The 20,944-nt window shown below is 43.4% G+C and overlaps 1 protein-coding gene across 1 annotated transcript in view; it reads left to right on the plus strand.

Annotated features, from left to right (window-relative positions):
* Positions 1-1,297: 1,297 nt before the first annotated feature.
* The window catches only part of tdrkh (tudor and KH domain containing), a 33,713-nt gene continuing 14,066 nt past the window's right edge, over positions 1,298-20,944 (plus strand). Inside the window, exons 1-8 of the mRNA XM_080517341.1 lie at positions 1,298-1,403; positions 12,273-12,413; positions 13,526-13,617; positions 14,285-14,477; positions 14,723-14,862; positions 14,942-15,263; positions 19,488-19,654; positions 20,252-20,427. Of these exons, the coding sequence (XP_080373467.1) occupies positions 12,290-12,413; positions 13,526-13,617; positions 14,285-14,477; positions 14,723-14,862; positions 14,942-15,263; positions 19,488-19,654; positions 20,252-20,427 (1,214 nt within the window). The 5' untranslated portion in view covers positions 1,298-1,403; positions 12,273-12,289. The remainder of the gene's footprint in view (positions 1,404-12,272; positions 12,414-13,525; positions 13,618-14,284; positions 14,478-14,722; positions 14,863-14,941; positions 15,264-19,487; positions 19,655-20,251; positions 20,428-20,944) is intronic.

Here is a 20,944-nt window from a genome sequence, read left to right on the forward strand (position 1 = left end):
GGAAGTAATCAGATTACTACACCATCACCAGGTAAAAACAGGAAGTTATAAGATTACTACACTCTACTATCAGGTGAAAACAGGAAGTAATCAGATTACTACACTCTACTATCAGGTGAAAACAGGAAGTAATCAGATCACTACACTCTACTATCAGTTGAAAACAGGAAGTAATCAGATTACTACACTCTACTATCAGATGAAAACAGGAAGTAATCAGATCACTACACTCTACTATCAGTTGAAAACAGGAAGTAATCAGATTACTACACTCTACTATCAGTTGAAAACAGGAAGTAATCAGATTACTACACTCTACTATCAGGTGAAAATAGGAAGTAATCAGATTACTACACCATCACCAGGTAAAAACAGGAAGTTATAAGATCACTACACTCTACTATCAGTTGAAAACAGGAAGTAATCAGATTACTGCACTCTACTATCAGTTGAAAACAGGAAGTAATCAGATTACTACACTCTACTATCAGGTGAAAACAGGAAGTTATAAGATTACTACACTCTACTATCAGGTGAAAACAGGAAGTTATAAGATTACTACACTCTACTATCAGGTGAAAATAGGAAGTAATCAGATTACTACACCATCACCAGGTAAAAACAGGAAGTTATAAGATTACTACACTCTACTATCAGGTGAAAACAGGAAGTAATCAGATTACTACACCATCACCAGGTAAAAACAGGAAGTTATAAGATTACTACACTCTACTATCAGGTGAAAACAGGAAGTTATAAGATTACTACTCTCTACTATCAGGTGAAAACAGGAAGTAATCAGATTACTACACCATCACCAGGTGAAAACAGGAAGTAATCAGATTACTACACCATCACCAGGTGAAAACAGGAAGTTATAAGATTACGATGCCATCACCAGGTGACCTCATATAAAGACATCAAACTATACTGTTGATGACTAAACCTTTATGAAAGGTTTAATCATATATATATCATATATATATAAGGTTTAATCATATATATATCATATATATAAGGTTTAATCATATATATATATATATATATATATATATATATATATATATATATATATATATATAAATATATCTCCTCTGTCGAAATGACCTAAAAACACTCCCTCCTCTGGGCGGGAGGGGGTGTCGATGGTCAGTGAAGCGCATATATGTATATATCGGGAAACCGGAAACCATCCGATTTCCGTTTTTCGAGGTTCAATTTGAAAACGAAAATCGAAAATCGGATGGTTTCCGCTTTTTCGTTCTCCGACATCAAAACGAAAGTCGAATGGCCGGAAAGTACACGGACCGTACTTCCGGTTGGAGGACTTCCTGCTGCCAGCTTGACTTGTGCCGCAGTTAATCGGCGGGACGGAGCTCAGCGGACAGTGCGCTTCTCGCCCGGTATGTTCTTTGACTCTCCCGGTATGTGTCAGAGCGCACGGCCCAGAGCTGGAGCGTCTCCCTGCCCGGCTCTGGACGCCTCGGGGCGGCGTCGTGACGCTCTTCGTGTCTGTCTGCCGGCGCGGAGCGGCTAATGGTGGTTAGCCTCAGAGGAGAAAGTCACAGTCCGTCACGAACCGACCTTATAAACTGACCGTGGGAATAATACGGAAAAAAATGTCTTTTTTTCATTAGTGTCGTTGATACTGAACATTTCCGAACTGTTAATATCCCATTATTTATCCCCAGTGTGACCTGAGTGCGGCCGCGTCTCAAATCCTTAATGTTGCAGACTCCTTCCATTGGAGGGAAGATACTAACAACACTGTCTAAATGACCTTAAAACACTCCCTCCTCTGTCTAAATGACCTGAAAACGCTCCCTCCTCTGTCTAAATGACCTAAAAACGCTCCCTCCTCTGTCTAAATGACCTAAAAACACTCCCTCCTCTGTCTAAATGACCTTAAAACACTCCCTCCTCTGTCTAAATGACCTGAAAACGCTCCCTCCTCTGTCTAAATGACCTAAAAACACTCCCTCCTCTGTCTAAATGACCTTAAAACGCTCCCTCCTCTGTCTAAATGACCTAAAAACGCTCCCTCCTCTGTCTAAATGACCTAAAAACACTCCCTCCTCTGTCTAAATGACCTTAAAACACTCCCTCCTCTGTCTAAATGACCTGAAAACGCTCCCTCCTCTGTCTAAATGACCTAAAAACGCTCCCTCCTCTGTCTAAATGACCTAAAAACACTCCCTCCTCTGTCGAAATGACCTAAAAACACTCCCTCCTCTGTCGAAATGACCTAAAAACACTCCCTCCTCTGTCTAAATGACCTTAAAACACTCCCTCCTCTGTCTAAATGACCAAAAAACACTCCCTCCTCTGTCTAAATGACCTTAAAACGCTCCCTCCTCTGTCTAAATGACCTGAAAACACTCCCTCCTTTGTCGAAATGACCTAAAAACGCTCCCTCCTCTGTCTAAATGACCTAAAAACGCTCCCTCCTCTGTCGAAATGACCTAAAAACACTCCCTTCTCTGTCGAAATGACCTAAAAACACCCCCTCCTTTGTCGAAATGACCTAAAAACGCTCCCTCCTCTGTCTAAATGACCTAAAAACACTCCCTCCTCTGTCGAAATGACCTAAAAACACTCCCTACTCTGTCTAAATGACCTTAAAACGCTCCCTCCTCTGTCTAAATGACCTAAAAACGCTCCCTCCTCTGTCTAAATGACCTTAAAACGCTCCCTCCTCTGTCTAAATGACCTTAAAACACTCCCTCCTCTGTCTAAATGACCTTAAAACACTCCCTCCTCTGTCTAAATGACCTGAAAACACTCCCTCCTTTGTCGAAATGACCTAAAAACGCTCCCTCCTCTGTCGAAATGACCTAAAAACGCTCCCTCCTCTGTCGAAATGACCTAAAAACACTCCCTTCTCTGTCGAAATGACCTAAAAACACCCCCTCCTTTGTCGAAATGACCTAAAAACGCTCCCTCCTCTGTCTAAATGACCTAAAAACACTCCCTCCTCTGTCGAAATGACCTAAAAACACTCCCTACTCTGTCTAAATGACCTTAAAACGCTCCCTCCTCTGTCTAAATGACCTAAAAACGCTCCCTCCTCTGTCTAAATGACCTTAAAACGCTCCCTCCTCTGTCTAAATGACCTTAAAACGCTCCCTCCTCTGTCTAAATGACCTTAAAACACTCCCTCCTCTGTCTAAATGACCTTAAAACGCTCCCTCCTCTGTCTAAATGACCTAAAAACGCTCCCTCCTCTGTCTAAATGACCTAAAAACGCTCCCTCCTCTGTCTAAATGACCTAAAAACGCTCCCTCCTCTGTCTAAATGACCTAAAAACACTCCCTCCTCTGTCGCGATGACCTAAAAACGCTCCCTCCTCTGTCGCGATGACCTAAAAACGCTCCCTCCTCTGTCGAAATGACCTTAAAACGCTCCCTCCTCTGTCGAAATGACCTAAAAACACTTCCTCCTCTGTCTAAATGACCTAAAAACACTCCCTCCTCTGTCGCGATGACCTAAAAACGCTCCCTCCTCCGTCTAAATGACCTAAAAACGCTCCCTCCTCCGTCTAAATGACCTAAAAACGCTCCCTCCTCTGTCTAAATGACCTAAAAACCCTCCCTCCTCTGTCTAAATGACCTAAAAACGCTCTGTCCTCTGTGTAAATGACCTTAAAACGCTCCCTCTTCTGTCTAAATGACCTAAAAACACTCCCTCCTCTGTCTAAATGACCTTAAAACACTCCCTCTTCTGTCTAAATGACCTAAAAACGCTCCCTCCTCTGTTGAAATGACCTAAAAACACACCCTCCTCTGTCGAAATGACCTAAAAACACTCCCTCCTCTGTCTAAATGACCTTAAAACGCTCCCTCTTCTGTCTAAATGACCTAAAAACGCTCCCTCTTCTATCTAAATGACCTAAAAACACTCCCTCTTCTGTCTAAATGACCTAAAAACACTCCCTCCTCTGTCGAAATGACATAAAAACGCTCCCTCTTCTGTCTAAATGACCTTAAAACACTCCCTCTTCTGTCTAAATGACCTAAAAACACTCCCTCCTCTGTCGAAATGACATAAAAACGCTCCCTCCTCTGTCGAAATGACATAAAAACGCTCCCTCTTCTGTCTAAATGACCTTAAAACACTCCCTCTTCTGTCTAAATGACCTTAAAACACTCCCTCTTCTGTCGAAATGACCTAAAAACACTCCCTCCTCTGTCTAAATGACCTTAAAACACTCCCTCCTCTGTCTAAATGACCTAAAAACACTCCCTCCTCTGTATAAATGACCTTAAAACACACCCTCCTCTATCGAAATGACCTTAAAACGCTCCCTCCTCTGTCTAAATGACCTTAAAACGCTCCCTCCTCTGTCTAAATGACCTAAAAACACTCCCTCCTCTGTCTAAATGACCTTAAAACACTCCCTCCTCTATCGAAATGACCTAAAAACGCTCCCTCCTCTGTCTAAATGACCTAAAAACACTCCCTCCTCTGTCTAAATGACCTTAAAACACTCCCTCCTCTATCGAAATGACCTTAAAACGCTCCCTCCTCTGTCTAAATGACCTAAAAACACTCCCTCCTCTGTCTAAATGACCTTAAAACACTCCCTCCTCTGTCTAAATGACCTAAAAACACTCCCTCCTCTATCGAAATGACCTTAAAACGCTCCCTCCTCTGTCTAAATGACCTTAAAACGCTCCCTCCTCTGTCTAAATGACCTAAAAACACTCCCTACTCTGTCTAAATGACCTTAAAACACTCCCTCCTCTGTCTAAATGACCTAAAAACGCTCCCTCCTCTGTCTAAATTACCTAAAAACACTCCCTCCTCTGTCTAAATTACCTAAAAACACTCCCTCTTCTGTCTAAATGACCTAAAAACACTCCCTCCTCTGTCTAAATGACCTTAAAACACTCCCTCCTCTGTCTAAATGACCTAAAAACACTCCCTCCTCTGTCGAAATGACCTAAAAACACTCCCTCCTCTGTCGAAATGACCTAAAAACACTCCCTCCTCTGTCTAAATGACCTAAAAACACCCCCTCTGGAGGCAAGATCCGTCCGAGTGAGGAAGGAGTGGAGTGATGGAGGAAGGATGTCTAAAAAGCGTATGAAGCCAGATCAACTTATTATATTATTATAACTTAAGGGGGAGGGAACCCTGGCCCTCGAGAGCCGTAGACCCAATCCCAATTCTCTTTTGTACCCCTCTGCCTACCCCTTAGCCCTCCGCCTCTGCCGTCACCTCCAAAACGTGGACAAAGGCAAAGGGATAAAAGTTTCAGTCCTTAGATTTGGGACACCCCTCTCCCTCTACTCCTCCCCACCCCTCTCCCATTGCCTCTCCCTCTGCTTTGTTTCACATCGAGGTGAAGAAATAGACGGAGACATGGATTATTCAGTTTTTGTATTTGGACTTCAGAAATATTTCCTCATTCACCATGTGAAAGTAGAGGAGCTTCCTTGCTTGCTCTGGTCCCTGTTTTCAAAACACCATATTAGAAGACTTTGGAACTCTACAGTGTAATAATAATGTTATAAACAGTCTCTACCAAGCAAAGACACACGGAAGCTCCATACGGCAGACGGCAGCCCTACTGCTGCTCTTACTAGTATAAAACACAACAGGTTTATATAACTTTAGAAGCGTGTATATGTGAATCTTGCTAGTATAAAACACAACAGGTTTATATAACTTTAGAAGCGTGTATATGTGAATCTTACTAGTATAAAACACAACAGGTTTATATAACTTTAGAAGCGTGTATATGTGAATCTTACTAGTATAAAACACAACAGGTTTATATAACTTTAGAAGCGTGTATATGTGAATCTTGCTAGTATAAAACACAACAGGTTTATATAACTTTAGAAGCGTGTATATGTGAATCTTACTAGTATAAAACACAACAGGTTTATATAACTTTAGAAGCGTATGTATGTGAATCTTGCTAGTATAAAACACAACAGGTTTATATAACTTTAGAAGCGTGTATATGTGAATCTTGCTAGTATAAAACACAACAGGTTTATATAACTTTAGAAGCGTGTATATGTGAATCTTACTAGTATAAAACACAACAGGTTTATATAACTTTAGAAGCGTGTATATGTGAATCTTGCTAGTATAAAACACAACAGGTTTATATAACTTTAGAAGTGTATATATGTGAATCTTACTAGTATAAAACACAACAGGTTTATATAACTTTAGAAGCGTATATATGTGAATCTTGCTAGTATAAAACACAACAGGATAATATATAACTTTAGAAGCGTGTATATGTGAATCTTACTAGTATAAAACACAACAGGTTTATATAACTTTAGAAGCGTGTATATGTGAATCTTACTAGTATAAAACACAACAGGTTTATATAACTTTAGAAGCGTGTATATGTGAATCTTACTAGTATAAAACACAACAGGTTTATATAACTTTAGAAGCGTGTATATGTGAATCTTACTAGTATAAAACACAACAGGTTTATATAACTTTAGAAGCGTGTATATGTGAATATTACTAGTATAAAACACAACAGGTTTATATAACTTTAGAAGCGTGTATATGTGAATCTTACTAGTATAAAACACAACAGGTTTATATAACTTTAGAAGCGTGTATATGTGAATCTTACTAGTATAAAACACAACAGGTTTATATAACTTTAGAAGCGTGTATGTGTGAATCTTACTAGTATAAAACACAACAGGTTTATATAACTTTAGAAGCGTATGTATGTGAATCTTACTAGTATAAAACACAACAGGTTTATATAACTTTAGAAGCGTGTATATGTGAATCTTGCTAGTATAAAACACAACAGGTTTATATAACTTTAGAAGCGTGTATATGTGAATCTTACTAGTATAAAACACAACAGGTTTATATAACTTTAGAAGCGTGTATATGTGAATCTTACTAGTATAAAACACAACAGGTTTATATAACTTTAGAAGTGTATATATGTGAATCTTACTAGTATAAAACACAACAGGTTTATATAACTTTAGAAGCGTGTATATGTGAATCTTGCTAGTATAAAACACAACAGGTTTATATAACTTTAGAAGCGTGTATATGTGAATCTTACTAGTATAAAACACAACAGGTTTATATAACTTTAGAAGCGTGTATATGTGAATCTTGCTAGTATAAAACACAACAGGTTTATATAACTTTAGAAGCGTATGTATGTGAATCTTACTAGTATAAAACACAACAGGTTTATATAACTTTAGAAGCGTGTATATGTGAATCTTACTAGTATAAAACACAACAGGTTTATCTAACTTTAGAAGCGTGTATATGTGAATCTTACTAGTATAAAACACAACAGGTTTATCTAACTTTAGAAGCGTGTATATGTGAATCTTACTAGTATAAAACACAACAGGTTTATATAACTTTAGAAGCGTGTATATGTGAATCTTACTAGTATAAAACACAACAGGTTTATATAACTTTAGAAGCGTGTATATGTGAATCTTACTAGTATAAAACACAACAGGTTTATATAACTTTAGAAGCGTGTATATGTGAATCTTACTAGTATAAAACACAACAGGTTTATATAACTTTAGAAGCGTGTATATGTGAATCTTACTAGTATAAAACACAACAGGTTTATATAACTTTAGAAGCGTGTATATGTGAATCTTACTAGTATAAAACACAACAGGTTTATATAACTTTAGAAGCGTGTATATGTGAATCTTACTAGTATAAAACACAACAGGTTTATATAACTTTAGAAGCGTGTATATGTGAATCTTACTAGTATAAAACACAACAGGTTTATATAACTTTAGAAGCGTGTATATGTGAATCTTACTAGTATAAAACACAACAGGTTTATATAACTTTAGAAGCGTGTATATGTGAATCTTACTAGTATAAAACACAACAGATTTATATAACTTTAGAAGCGTGTATATGTGAATCTTACTAGTATAAAACACAACAGGTTTATATAACTTTAGAAGCGTGTATATGTGAATCTTACTAGTATAAAACACAACAGGTTTATCTAACTTTAGAAGCGTATATATGTGAAATGCGAGTCCTTCGGCGCCATGTCCTGCTACCCCTCTGTTTAAAGTGTGCATCTGTAAATGCTTCGTTTAGAGGGGTGAATAGCCCTTCCCCTCACCCCTCCACCTCTGCACAGTAGGGAAATAGGACACCCCTCAGACCCTCATGGACATGCATTTCAGAGGGATAGGGGTAAGATGAAGGGCTAAGGGGGAGAAATGAAACGCAGCCGTAGCCCGGCACATTTTCCACGCCTCCCTCCACTGAACATCCTGATGGTTCATCACCATGTTCAGCACAAAGCCAGATGACGAGCTGCTCATTGCAATCAGCCATGTTGATGCAGGGGGACATGGAAAACGTGCAGGGCTGCAGCTCTCGAGGACCAGGGTTCCCGACCCCTGAGTTTAATAAACGGTCTGGGTCAGACCCGGCCTCCCAGGGTTCAGTCCAGAGTCTTGAACCCCTTATTTTCTGATCCTGATGTGGATTTCTCACAGTTACTCTACATTTTGATCAGAAGAGCCACGTAGCACGGATGAAGCCACACGTCCTGTAAAAACAAGTCCTTGATTACTCTGTGGTCGACCTGCTCATGAATCCAGAGACTGTATGGAGTCACTTTAATTTAACGACTCTGCATTTCTATCACGACACAAAAACAAAAAAAAATCTTGTAACCTTGAAGGTTTTAAATCAGAGTACAGGGGTTCTCAAAGTTTTTCATATTTAGGTCCGTCAAAGACAAAAACCGATGAAAACATCCAATTTCTAATGATTTTAATGACCAGGTTGCATTTCTGATTTACATTTATTGGTCTGCATTCAGTAATCTGCAATAAATTCATTTTAATAAATTAAAACACAAAATCCAAAATGGGGTTTTGTGCTCTCAACAGTCAAATTTGGGATATGACAGTCCTGTGTGCAGTCCATTTCAGAATATATGTGAAAACGTATATAGAACAGTCAGTTAGTCCCAGGGTCTGTCCACACCAGAACGCCATCTCCTGCAAAAATGCACCGTTTTTGTCTGATCATTAGGGATGGGTATTGTTAGGATTTTTATGAATCCAATTCCAATTCTGGTTCTGCTTATCGATTCCGGTTCCAAATGATTCCTTACTTCGATTCCAAAATGGTGAAAAAAATAGGTCAATTGTTTATTTAACAAAAGCACCTTTATTCCTTTACATTCGAAGAAACTGGTTAACAAAAATAAAATTCTGTCTGAGCAGCATTAGTGCTAAAATACTAAAGTGCATTGTAGCCACAGCAAATAAACATCAAGAATTAAAGTGCATTCAGTATATAACAGCTGCTTACAATCAGTAGAGATCCCTGAGAAATGAACTGAAATAATATTTATTACCTGCCGTTTTTGGCAGGAACCGGATTTCTGGACCCAACCCTACCGGTCATACACACGGCATGGTGTTTTAGGACTAACATGTTGTTGGTTTTGTTCCCCAACACGGTCCTGGAGTGGGGAAATTCAATATAGCAGCAGGGGCATAGACCTAAATAACTTAGAGTTAGAGTTAAAATGGTCCATGAGCAGAAGTCAACTTCTATATTTCTGTTATCTGTGTCTTCTTCTATGGTTTGGGTGTATTCAGTTAGTCACAGTGCCTATACACGTGGCCAAAGTACAGGAAATGGAGTTTCAAAGTGATGCACAGTCAGATTTGAGAGTCATTGTGGGCAGCCAGAAATGTTGGTTCGGTCATTGGCCGCACTGAAGAAGCTCTGATTGAGATGATTGGTTTGTCCTCGCATCTCGCTGTGAGCCCGAGCCTCATTTCAGGAAGAATCGCAGAACTTAATGTCATTTTGCATACATAAAGCCAGTTTGCAGGTCAATGGACCGAGAAAATAGTACAATCAATGAAACTTCAGAGTCCTCCTGGACTCCATCCCAGACTTCCGTTGGAGAGGTCGCTATTTGAAACAGTCATATGGACTTTGGTCAGCATGTTTCCCCCCTGTGTGCTACTGGTCCATGGTTTCCAAACCAACCAGCTCATGCTATTTTTCCACTGACCCTTCAGACATTCTAGGTCCTTGTGTAATAACAGTTAGTTACCTTGACGCAGGACTTGGCAAGTTAAACAAAATGTTGAACTGAAACCTGCCATCTTTGGTTGCATCTTGGCTGTTGGGACACAGTGAATTGTTTCTGAAGTGAACTCCTCTCTGTGGAAACAACTTTTCTGATCATTGTCTGAATGTGAAGCCTTTGTACTGTCCAGTCGATCAATCTGCCACCAGCTGGAAATACTTCTTGTATCTACCTAGTTTGTGTAGCACAAGAATCAAAGTGAGGTCACACTCCGAGAGAAAAATATATCAGTGGCATAAAGTCAAAGATCAAACAGTAATTAAATTAGCTGCTAGAAATCTCTCAACAATCCTGAAATCCTGAAATCCAGGTTGGTTATTTAGTTCATTTGTCAGAAATCTAAGATGAAGACCTGGTTGGTTTTGTTCCAGATGTGTGTAGATGTTCTTCTCTTTGTCAGACGGAAAACATTCACCCTTTTCTCTCTCCTCCACCATTAGACTTGGTCTCCGATGTAAAGAGAATTTAAAAAAGCAATCAAAGCAGAGGAGTGACGGGCGACTTGTCTTGTTACTTTCATTCTTCTGAGATGGACGTCAGTGTCCAAATCCTACGTCTTCCGCAACTGCAGCCCCACAGCTGCTCTCCCAGTGAGACACATCTGTATGGTGCTGCTGTGTCTCCTCACCCTCCTCACTCTCCTCACTCTCCTCACTCTCCTCACTCTCCTCACTCTCCTCACCCTCCTCACTCTCCTCACTCTCCTCACTCTCCTCACTCTCCTCACCCTCCTCACTCTCCTCACTCTCCTCACTCTCCTCACTCTCCTCACCCTCCTCACTCTCCTCACTCTCCTCACTCTCCTCACTCTCCTCACTCTCCTCACTCTCCTCACTCTCCTCACCCTCCTCACTCTCCTCACTCTCCTCACTCTCCTCACTCTCCTCACTCTCCTCACCCTCCTCACTCTCCTCACCCTCCTCACTCTCCTCACTCTCCTCACTCTCCTCACCCTCCTCACCCTCCTCACCCTCCTCACTCTCCTCACCCTCCTCACTCTCCTCACTCTCCTCACTCTCCTCACCCTCCTCACTCTCCTCACTCTCCTCACCCTCCTCACTCTCCTCACTCTCCTCACCCTCCTCACTCTCCTCACCCTCCTCACTCTCCTCACTCTCCTCACTCTCCTCACTCTCCTCACTCTCCTCACTCTCCTCACTCTCCTCACTCTCCTCACCCTCCTCACTCTCCTCACTCTCCTCACCCTCCTCACCCTCCTCACTCTCCTCACCCTCCTCACTCTCCTCACCCTCCTCACCCTCCTCACTCTCCTCACCCTCCTCACCCTCCTCACTCTCCTCACTCTCCTCACCCTCCTCACCCTCCTCACCCTCCTCACTCTCCTCACCCTCCTCACCCTCCTCACCCTCCTCACTCTCCTCACTCTCCTCACTCTCCTCACCCTCCTCACCCTCCTCACTCTCCTCACCCTCCTCACTCTCCTCACCCTCCTCACCCTCCTCACTCTCCTCACCCTCCTCACCCTCCTCACCCTCCTCACCCTCCTCACTCTCCTCACTCTCCTCACTCTCCTCACTCTCCTCACCCTCCTCACCCTCCTCACGCTCCTCACCCTCCTCACCCTCCTCACCCTCCTCACTCTCCTCACCCTCCTCACTCTCCTCACTCTCCTCACTCTCCTCACCCTCCTCACTCTCCTCACCCTCCTCACCCTCCTCACTCTCCTCATCCTCCTCACCCTCCTCATCTGTCTCATCCTCCTCACCCTCCTCACCCTGTGGATGTCAAAGTCAGGTCCTGGACCCTTTGAACTTTGGAGACTTGAAAGTGTCTTTTCGAGGTGGTGTAAACCCAGAGAATGGTCCCTCATGAGATCAGTGCTAAAGTATTTGTACTAGTTACGAGTCCCCCTCCCAGTAGGCTGTATGATGGCCCCCATGGGCTCCATGTTTAGACCGGGGCCCAGCATATGGCTCGAGGGCCAGTGTGGATGTGAGATGAACTGAGGGACGTGTAGGGCTGTTGGATGTTGCTGCTTTGACTCTGTGTGCTGCATGAGGCCTCAGGCCAGCAGGGGCCTCTGGAGTGTGTTTGCTGCTTTGACTCTGTGTGCTGCATGAGGCCTCAGGCCAGCAGGGGCCTCTGTTTGCTCCAGGTAAATGAAGGGACATGTGTCCAGGTGGAGGACGACCAGTCATGGACGCAGTGAAGGAGGGTCCGAGCCTGAGCTCGGCTAAAGTTCTGGCTGTGGCTGCAGGGCTGTCAGTGGGCGCTACGGTGGGCTACATGCTATATCGCCATGTCAACAGAACCAACACCGGTAGGTGTGTGTGTGAGAGAGACTCTCTGAACTCTCTTACTCTGATTTCTCTCTTATCTCTCTCTGTCTTTGTCTCTCTCTGATGTCTGTCTCGACCTACTCTCTGGTGTCTCTCTCTTTCTCTGATCTCTCTCTGATTTCTCTCTCTGATGTCTGTCTCGACCTACTCTCTGATGTCTCTCTCTTTCTCTGATCTCTCTCTGATGTCTCTCTCAACCTACTCTCTGATGCCTCTCTCTGATCTATCTCTCTTTCGCTGATCTCTCTCTGATGTCTCTCGACCTACTCTCTGGTGTCTCTCTCTTTCTCTGATCTCTCTCTGATGTCACTCTCTTTCTCTGATCTCTCTCTGATGTCTCTCTTTCTCTGATGTCTCTCTCTTTCTCTGATCTCTCTCTGATGTCTCTCTTGACCTACTCTCTGGTGTCTCTCTCTTTTTCTGATCTCTCTCTGATGTCTCTCTCTTTCTCTGATCTCTCTCTGATTTCTCTCTCTGACTTCTCTGATCTCTCTCTGATTTCTCTCTCTGACTTCTCTGATCTCTCTCTGATGCCTCTCTAATTTCTCTGATGTCTCTCTGATGCCTCTTTCTCTGCTTTCTCTCTGATCTCTCACTATTTCTCTGATATATCTGATGTCTCCCTCTGATCTCTCACTCTCTGCTTTCTCTCTGATCTCTCTCTGATTTCCCTGATGTCTCTCTGATCTCTCTCTCTCTCTCTCTGATTTCTCTCTCTCTCTGATCTGTCTCTGATTTCTCTCTCTGACTTCACTGATCTCTCTCTGATGCCTCTTTCTCTGCTTTCTCTCTGATTTCTCTCTGATCTGTCACTAATTTCTCTGATCTCTCTGATGTCTCTGATTTCTCTCTGATTTCTCTGATCTCGGTTGTCTCTCTGATCTCTCTCTGGTGTCTCTGATTTCTCTCTGTCTCTCTCTCTCTGATGTCTCACTCTGATGTCTCTGATTTCTCTCTGTCTCTCTCTGATCTCTGATGTGTCTGATTTCTCTCTCTGATTTTTTTCTGTCTCGCTCTCTGCTTTCTCTCTGTTGTTTCTCTCTCTCTCTGATTTCTCTTATGTCTCTCTTTCTAATCTCTCTGCCTCCCGCAGACCGGGATGTGAACTCTGAAGTGTCCAGGATGACCCTGCCTGTAGACGTTTACAAGAACATTTCCAGATACCAGAACCAGTTTTTGGATGAGGTGAGTAGTTTGAGTAGAAGTAGGGATCATAACTTGGTGTTGCAACGTGCAGATTACACAAAAATGTGTTGATGTTGAGTGGTTTTCTTCAGGCCCTGTCCACACAAGCCAAAACGTTCTCTTTTTCTCCTCGTTCTTCAAAGAATTCAGTCCAAACGTCACTATGAACATGGCTCAAAACAATGTACTACATATGCCAGGCTTATAGGTGGTGCTGGAACTCTGCCACAGAAATGCACCGAAACCAGAGAAGAAGATGGGAGCATGAAAAAACCCTGGGCCTCGAGAACTCCCAACATATCACCTTATTAAACTAAATAGCATCAGGAGCATGCACCAGCTGCAGCAGGTTGCCCACCATGTTGTTCAGTGAGGTCAAGGAGAGGGTGGCGGGGTTACAGGTGTTGAGGTGGGCCCATCACCTCGTCTTCCTGAAAGTAGGATTCTTGTCCGTCCACACCGCACCATGTGGAAGATGCGGCTCCATGACACGCTGTGTGGACAAAGCCTTAGTTCTCCACAGGGAGCTCCTGACCGGGGACTCCAGTGATGTGGGAAGTGTGTCCATGTACCGCTTGATGGGATTTTCTGACATTGCTACAGAGAACCTGGTTTGACTTGTTGATTCGGCTTCACTTTTCTTCTTCTCTGATGATGTGTGCTGCAGGTCATCCAGAAGTCTGGCGCTCAGGTGAAGCTTGTGTCCGACTGTGGGGGTCCAGTGGGCGTGTCCGTCCTCCTGCAGGGCTCCAAGGAGCAGGTCCTGCTGGCCCGCTGTGCCCTGGACACCCTGATGACCGACTGGCAACCCGTGTCTGAGCTGCTGGAGGTCCCTCAGACCGCCCTGGGGCGCATCATAGGTAGGTGTGTGTGTGTGTGAAGGTTTGGATGAAGGAAATTAGTCAAATGATCTTATTTTAAGTAATAAAACAGCTGATTTTGAGTTTAGAGTAAATCTGCAGGAAACGGTGTGTGTGTGTGTGTGTGTGTGTGTGTGTGTGTGTGTGTGTGTGTGTGTGTGTGTGTGTGTGTGTGTGTGTGTGTGTGTGTGTGTGTGTGTGTGTGTGTGCGTGTGCGTGTGCGTGCGTGCGTGCGTGCGTGCCAGGTCGTGGTGGAGAGAGCTTGAAGAGGATCACCAGGACGACTGGGGCCCAGGTGTCCTGCCCCAGACAGAAGTCCAGGGGCCCCGGGGCCAAAGAGAGCGTGAGCATCGTGGGCAGCAGACGGGAGGTGCAGCAGGCGAAGGTGAAGGCTCTGGACTGCTGATGATGGACCTCTGTACCAGGATGAGGACACTGACTCTGACGTCCTCTTGTCCCTGAAGGAGCTGATTCTCCAGAAGGTCTCTGAGGACACCACCGTGAGGACCATGATCTCCAAGTCCTCAGCGCTGCGCCACAAACGGGGACAAAGTGTCTTCAACCACAAGATGGACAGTCTGGAGACTGAAGCTCCTCCTCAGTGCCTTAACAAGAACGGGCCCCTGCCCCAGGAGAAGGACGGAGGCCTTCACCCCGTCGACGCCCACACTGGTCCAGAACCACTGCTGTCCCAGAAGACGGAGGAGCTCAGCGTCTGCACCTCGGACAACAGGGAGGAGGACAGCCTTTCTACTGAGTTGCTCCCACAAACCTCCAAGTTTGAAAGTGAGTGCTCTTTCAATGGAAACAGTCACAGAGCTGCTGTCTCATCCTGTCCTGCTGTCTGTCCACTCGGTATGCTGTCTGCAGCAGAAACACTTCTGCTACTCTTTCAGTACTTCACTAGGAAAAGGATGTCCCATTGTGTGGAGCATGAGCATCCAGATGATAGAGTTTGAGTTTATTTAAAACAGGGAGAACACATATTTAGGAACATATACATGTAAATATGCAAGATTATAGCCAACGGCTAAATTCCGCCTTTAGTCCCTTCGGCAGGTTGATGTCAAGAACACAAGATAATAAAATCAGTAAAACAACAGTAACAACAAGTAGAACAGTGTGAGCAGGAGGGGTAATTATATAGAGAGGAAGTGTGTCCCTGAAAACACAATAGGACAGGTAAGAATAAAAAAGAAAGTCAAAAAAATGAAACAGTGCAGTGATCATGTAGCATACAGGCCAAGGGCCAGGGGACCAAACGTATTTCACTAATGCTAAAATTAGATAAAGAGCTGAATATAGTGAAGAATGCTGAAGTGTTAAAGTGTTCGATGCTTAATTATATTGCAAATTGCCCGATTGCACAGTAATTATAAAGTGCTATTTTAAGTTCACAATACTCAATACATATTACATTAATCAAATACCAGCAATGGCAATTATATAATACTGAGAGTACCCATTTTTAAGAAATATAAAGTGCGTCTTACCTTGCATGTAGCCCTAATACCTATGTTGGGATTTATGGTTGGTTATTAGCGTTAAAATTACTGTAACTAATCACTGGAAGTAATTTATGAAAAATGTTAATTATTAATTGAAGTAAATGGTCATTTACTGATTAACAACTTCTAAAGTAATTGACTAATTACTTAAACATTAATAAATTATAAAAAAAAAATTTTGAAGGAAAAATTATTCATTTGAATAAATCATTTATTTATCAATTAATAATTAAATGGGGCGCCACTAGTTAAACTGGAAGTAGCTGATACCAAAATTTCTATCTCGTTAAAAAGGTTTATTTAAGTTAGTTAATATTTCTGTGTAAAATATAACAATCTGAAAAGTGAAGGTGTGAGATTTGAGCACAGACTGTTACAAACCAGTGAATTGTCAACAATAAATATACAATAATCACCAGGACGTGATCAATTCAGCTAAGAGGCGTAAATGTCATCTGACACGGTACAAGAAAGTGTGTGTCTGTAATACTGCATTGTTTTACATTATTCCATACTGGATGGAGGTAAACTCCGTCTGTAGCCACAGCTGCCCTGGGGCAGACTGACTGAAGTGAGGCGGCCATGTTGCACCATCGGCTCCTCCACCACCACCAACCTCTCACTCTCACTCTGCAGTCACACAGTTCAGGGTTCAGTGTCTTGCCCAGGGACTCTTGTGGGCAGGCAGAGATGGGATTGAACATGCAACCTTCCAATTGGGAGACGACCGCTCTACCAACCGAGCCGTGTGATGATAGTGAAGGGAGTCTAACCTGGGTCAGTGGAGCTCAGTCAGGTGGTGCTCCCTGTACTGAAGCTGCTAGGAGACGAGCTAATCTCCCGACGATCTCCTGTCAGATCTCCAACGACTGTTTATTTCTCCTGAACAACCCTCGACAGTCTCAGACATGCTAAGTGGTGAGTTTACAGTGACTATATTTCCCTGAATGGTTCAACTCGAGCTTTGTAACTGCTCACGTTGTCTAAGGAGGCAGAGTTAGATTTCTGATGGTGGCAGGGGTTAGTACATGCACCTGATGGGAGTTGAGCATGCTGTCCCTAAACCCTACTGATTAAAATCTGTTCTGCTCCTGGAATGGAGGTTCTCCCCCCTCGCTAGGGGAGGAGTCAACATTACTCCGAGGGAGTAAATGGATTGAGTGGCTCTGCAGTGCAGGCCGTGACAACACTGGATCTTCTGGCTGGTCCAGAAGGTGCAGTGGAAGGTCATTTCTCTACCAGTCATTCTTTGGAGGGAGTGGAACCTGTGGAGTGGTGTATGGTGGACCGAAGGGTCACCAACACCCATTGGAGGCTCACATCTCCATCTGTACCACCGCTGTTACCATACCGGAGTATGTGGGTGGTGCTGTGGTTGACTCGGTCAACCTGGGTAGATGACAAGGGGTGAACTGGTGAATGGAGGTTGGCCTCCATTACCAAAATGTCATACAGAACAGTCCTGACACTGGGTGTGGCATGTGGACGGAAGGTGGGAGGCTCCAGTGGCTGAACGCTTGGTTCAGAAGGACGACAGCAGCCGTGGTGGCTGTGTCAACGTGGAGATGGAGGTCATCAACATGAATGTTACGTGGGCCCTGACAGGCATTTTCATCATGATTATGATGATTGGATGGAACGGTCTGAGTCGTGGTGAAGGCTTTCTGGCAGTGGGAGGTCTGTATCTCCATGCTGTAAAGCCGTCTGCTGGCATGAGGAGAGGAAGTACTTCCTCCTCTTTCCAGGATGGGCATGTGGGCGGAGCCAGTTCAGCTCCCTGAAACCCAGCAGATGCTGAATGTGGCTCGAATGCCCAAATATTCAAGTATCAAGTTGTGTGATATGACTTCTTTAACTTCGTTCTCAGAAGTTCGGGTTAGTAACCCAATAGGTTCCGTATAAGGAGCCTGATGGTCCCTGGCCTGGATCTCCTGTCGCAGGCGGGAGTTCTCCAGCTTCAGCTGGGCAGTGTTGATCCTCAGCTGCGAACTGTAAAGTTGCAGCTGGGAGAGCTGCTCTTGAGCTTCGAGAGCTTGCAGCTCGGCCTTGCGCTGGTAGAGCAGTGCAATGTGGCCTAACACATCTGGAATGGTGAGCTCTACCTGACCAACCGGGTTCCTCACATAGCTTAACAGCTGCCTGATCTCTGCTTCACAGGTCTCTAAGCTGTAGCTGTTGAGGTTTCTTCTCTCCTGTGTGGAGAGGCATAGGAGACCAGCGACCACAGTCTGCAGGGCTGGGTCATGTGACTCCCGAGGAGTCTCTGCTCCGAGCACGCAGTGTCTCTGACTCCTCATGGTAGGAGTCACGCGAAAGCTGTGTTTTGAAAAGTGCCAAATTGTTGTTAATGCACAGGTGATGGTTACACCTGTGGCTTACACCTCTATAGGTTGCTGCTGATGCACAGGTGAGAGCTGAACCTGTGACTTCCACTCCTATAGTTTATGCTAATGGCTCTAACTGTAACCTCTCAAGTTAACAGGGTGGTGTTAGCACCTTGGGTGAGCAATAGCTGTGTTAGTGTACATGTAATTGTCAGAAACAAAAGAATGCATGAAAATGCAAGAACAAGGCTCTAACCACTTCACAAACACAACTGACTTTGCTTAGCATGCTGTAACTTTGTTCTTTGAAACAAAGTTATCGGTTGGACAACTGACAATTCAAATCAATTATGCAGATATTGTGACAATACTGGTTTTAAAATATCCTCACATGGGTGGCCATTATGTTGTGCAGCCATCGGGGAACCATTATGTTAAGTCCGCCCATGGGGCACCATTATGTTGGGATTAATGGTTGGTTATGAGCATTAAAATTACTCTAAGTAATAAATTACTGAAAGTAATAGATTACTGAAAGTAATAAATCACTAGAAGTAATTTATGAAAAATGGAAATGATTAATGAAAGTAAACAGTCATTTACTCATTAACAACTCCTAAAGTAATTAAGTAATTACTTAAAAGTGAATACATTATCAAAAATAATGTGTTCATGAAAAATTATTCATTTGAATTAATCGGTTATTTATCAATTAATAATTAAATGGTGCACCACCAGTTATACTGGAAATAGCTATTACCAAAATTTCAGTTTCGTTGTAAAAAGGTTTATTGAAGTTTGTTAATGTTTCTGTACAAAATATAACAATCTTAAATAACAAGGAAGGTGTGAGATTCAAGCACAGACTGTTACAAACCAGAGAATTGTCAACAATAAATACACAATGATTACCAGGAATCCATCAATTCAGCTAATCTGTTTATTACAGAAGTGTATTCAGAAATTATTCAGAAATCATCTCATAAATTAACACATTCAATTAGCAAACCTATGTACCAAAGTGTGTGTGTGTGTGTGTGTGTGTGTGTGTGTGTGTGTGTGTGTGTGTGTGTGTGTGTGTGTGTGTGTGTGTGTGTGTGTGTGTGTGTGTGTGTGTGTGTGTGTGTGTGTGTGTGTGTGTGTGTGTGTGTGTGTGTGTGTGTGTGTGTGTGTGTCAGTTTCCAGCCCTGACTTGAGCTTCCAGCCTGGTGAACATCTGGAGGTGTATGTGTCTGCGGTGGAGAATCCAAACCACTTCTGGATCCAGATCCTGGGGGTCCGCTCGCTGCAGCTGGACCAGCTGCATGAGGAGATGACCCGGTTCTACAGCAGTGACAGCACCACCGTGAGACACACACACACAACTGGATTCATTTTCAGTCTGGTCTCCAGCCTGGGGTCCTCGGTGGACAAACACTGAATAGAGCTGCTGCCACTGGTTCCATGAGCAAGTGTGTCAACAGTCAGTTTCTGTAGACAAACATCAAGGTCAGACTAACAATGGAGCTGTGATTTCCTGTGACTCAACCCAACCAGCATCAGCCTCTATTTTAGAAGGTGTGTGGTTCCTGCAGGACCAGGAGCGTCATTGACTGTGGTTCCTGCAGGACCAGGAGCGTCATTGACTGTGGTTCCTGCAGGACCAGGAGCGTCATTGACTCTGGTTCCTGCAGGACCAGGAGCGTCATTGACTGTGGTTCCTGCAGGACCAGGAGGTTTACATGGTAGTGTTTGGGTTGTAACAGAAGTGTTCTGGTTCCTGCAGGACCAGGAGGTTTACATGGTAGTGTTTGGGTTGTAACAGAAGTGTTCTGGTTCCTGCAGGACCAGGAGGTTTACATGGTAGTGTTTGGGTTGTAACAGAAGTGTTCTGGTTCCTGCAGGACCAGGAGGTTTACATGGTAGTGTTTGGGTTGTAACAGAAGTGTTCTGGTTCCTGCAGGACCAGAGTGTGCAGGCCCTGGTGGTCGGGGACATTGTGGCAGCTCCGTACCAGGACCACGGCACTTGGAACAGGGCCAGAGTCCTGGGGGTGCTGGACTCTGGACTGGTGGACCTCTACTACATGGACTTCGGGGACAATGGGGAGCTGCCCAGAGACGGCCTGCGACGCATGAGGTGAAACATCAACACGTCCAGATAGAGAAAGAAGGAGCTGATATTAGTACGTGGTTAGAACAAGCTGCTGAACGTCTTCATGATGCACTGCAATCTGAACGCTGGTACCAACACTGGAAAACACTGGACTTCATTTACTTACACTAGGTGATGTTCTGTTTACATTATGTAGCATTGTTGATTTAAAGACGCAATATGCAGTATTCTACAATTACAGGTACAATTTAAATTAACAATAACATTCTTTATTTGAAGGGTTCATATGTAATATTCATATAAAGGTACAATAATGTTTATTTGAATTACAACCTTTATACTTTATATTTAAAAATATTATTAAAAGGTTCAAGTGGTGTTTTTTCTTTCAAGATACAAAGCGAAAGTATTATTATTAACAACTACGATAATAGTTGTAAAGTTGTATAGTAATAAAAGAGTTTATTGCCAGCTTACTACGAGAGCAGAGCTGTATTACTGTGAGCAGACTGGACGCTGCGGTTTCTCCAGTGTTTCACAG

This window comes from Blennius ocellaris (assembly GCF_963422515.1).
Source record: "Blennius ocellaris genome assembly, chromosome: 21".
NCBI classification, from domain to species: domain Eukaryota; kingdom Metazoa; phylum Chordata; class Actinopteri; order Blenniiformes; family Blenniidae; genus Blennius; species Blennius ocellaris.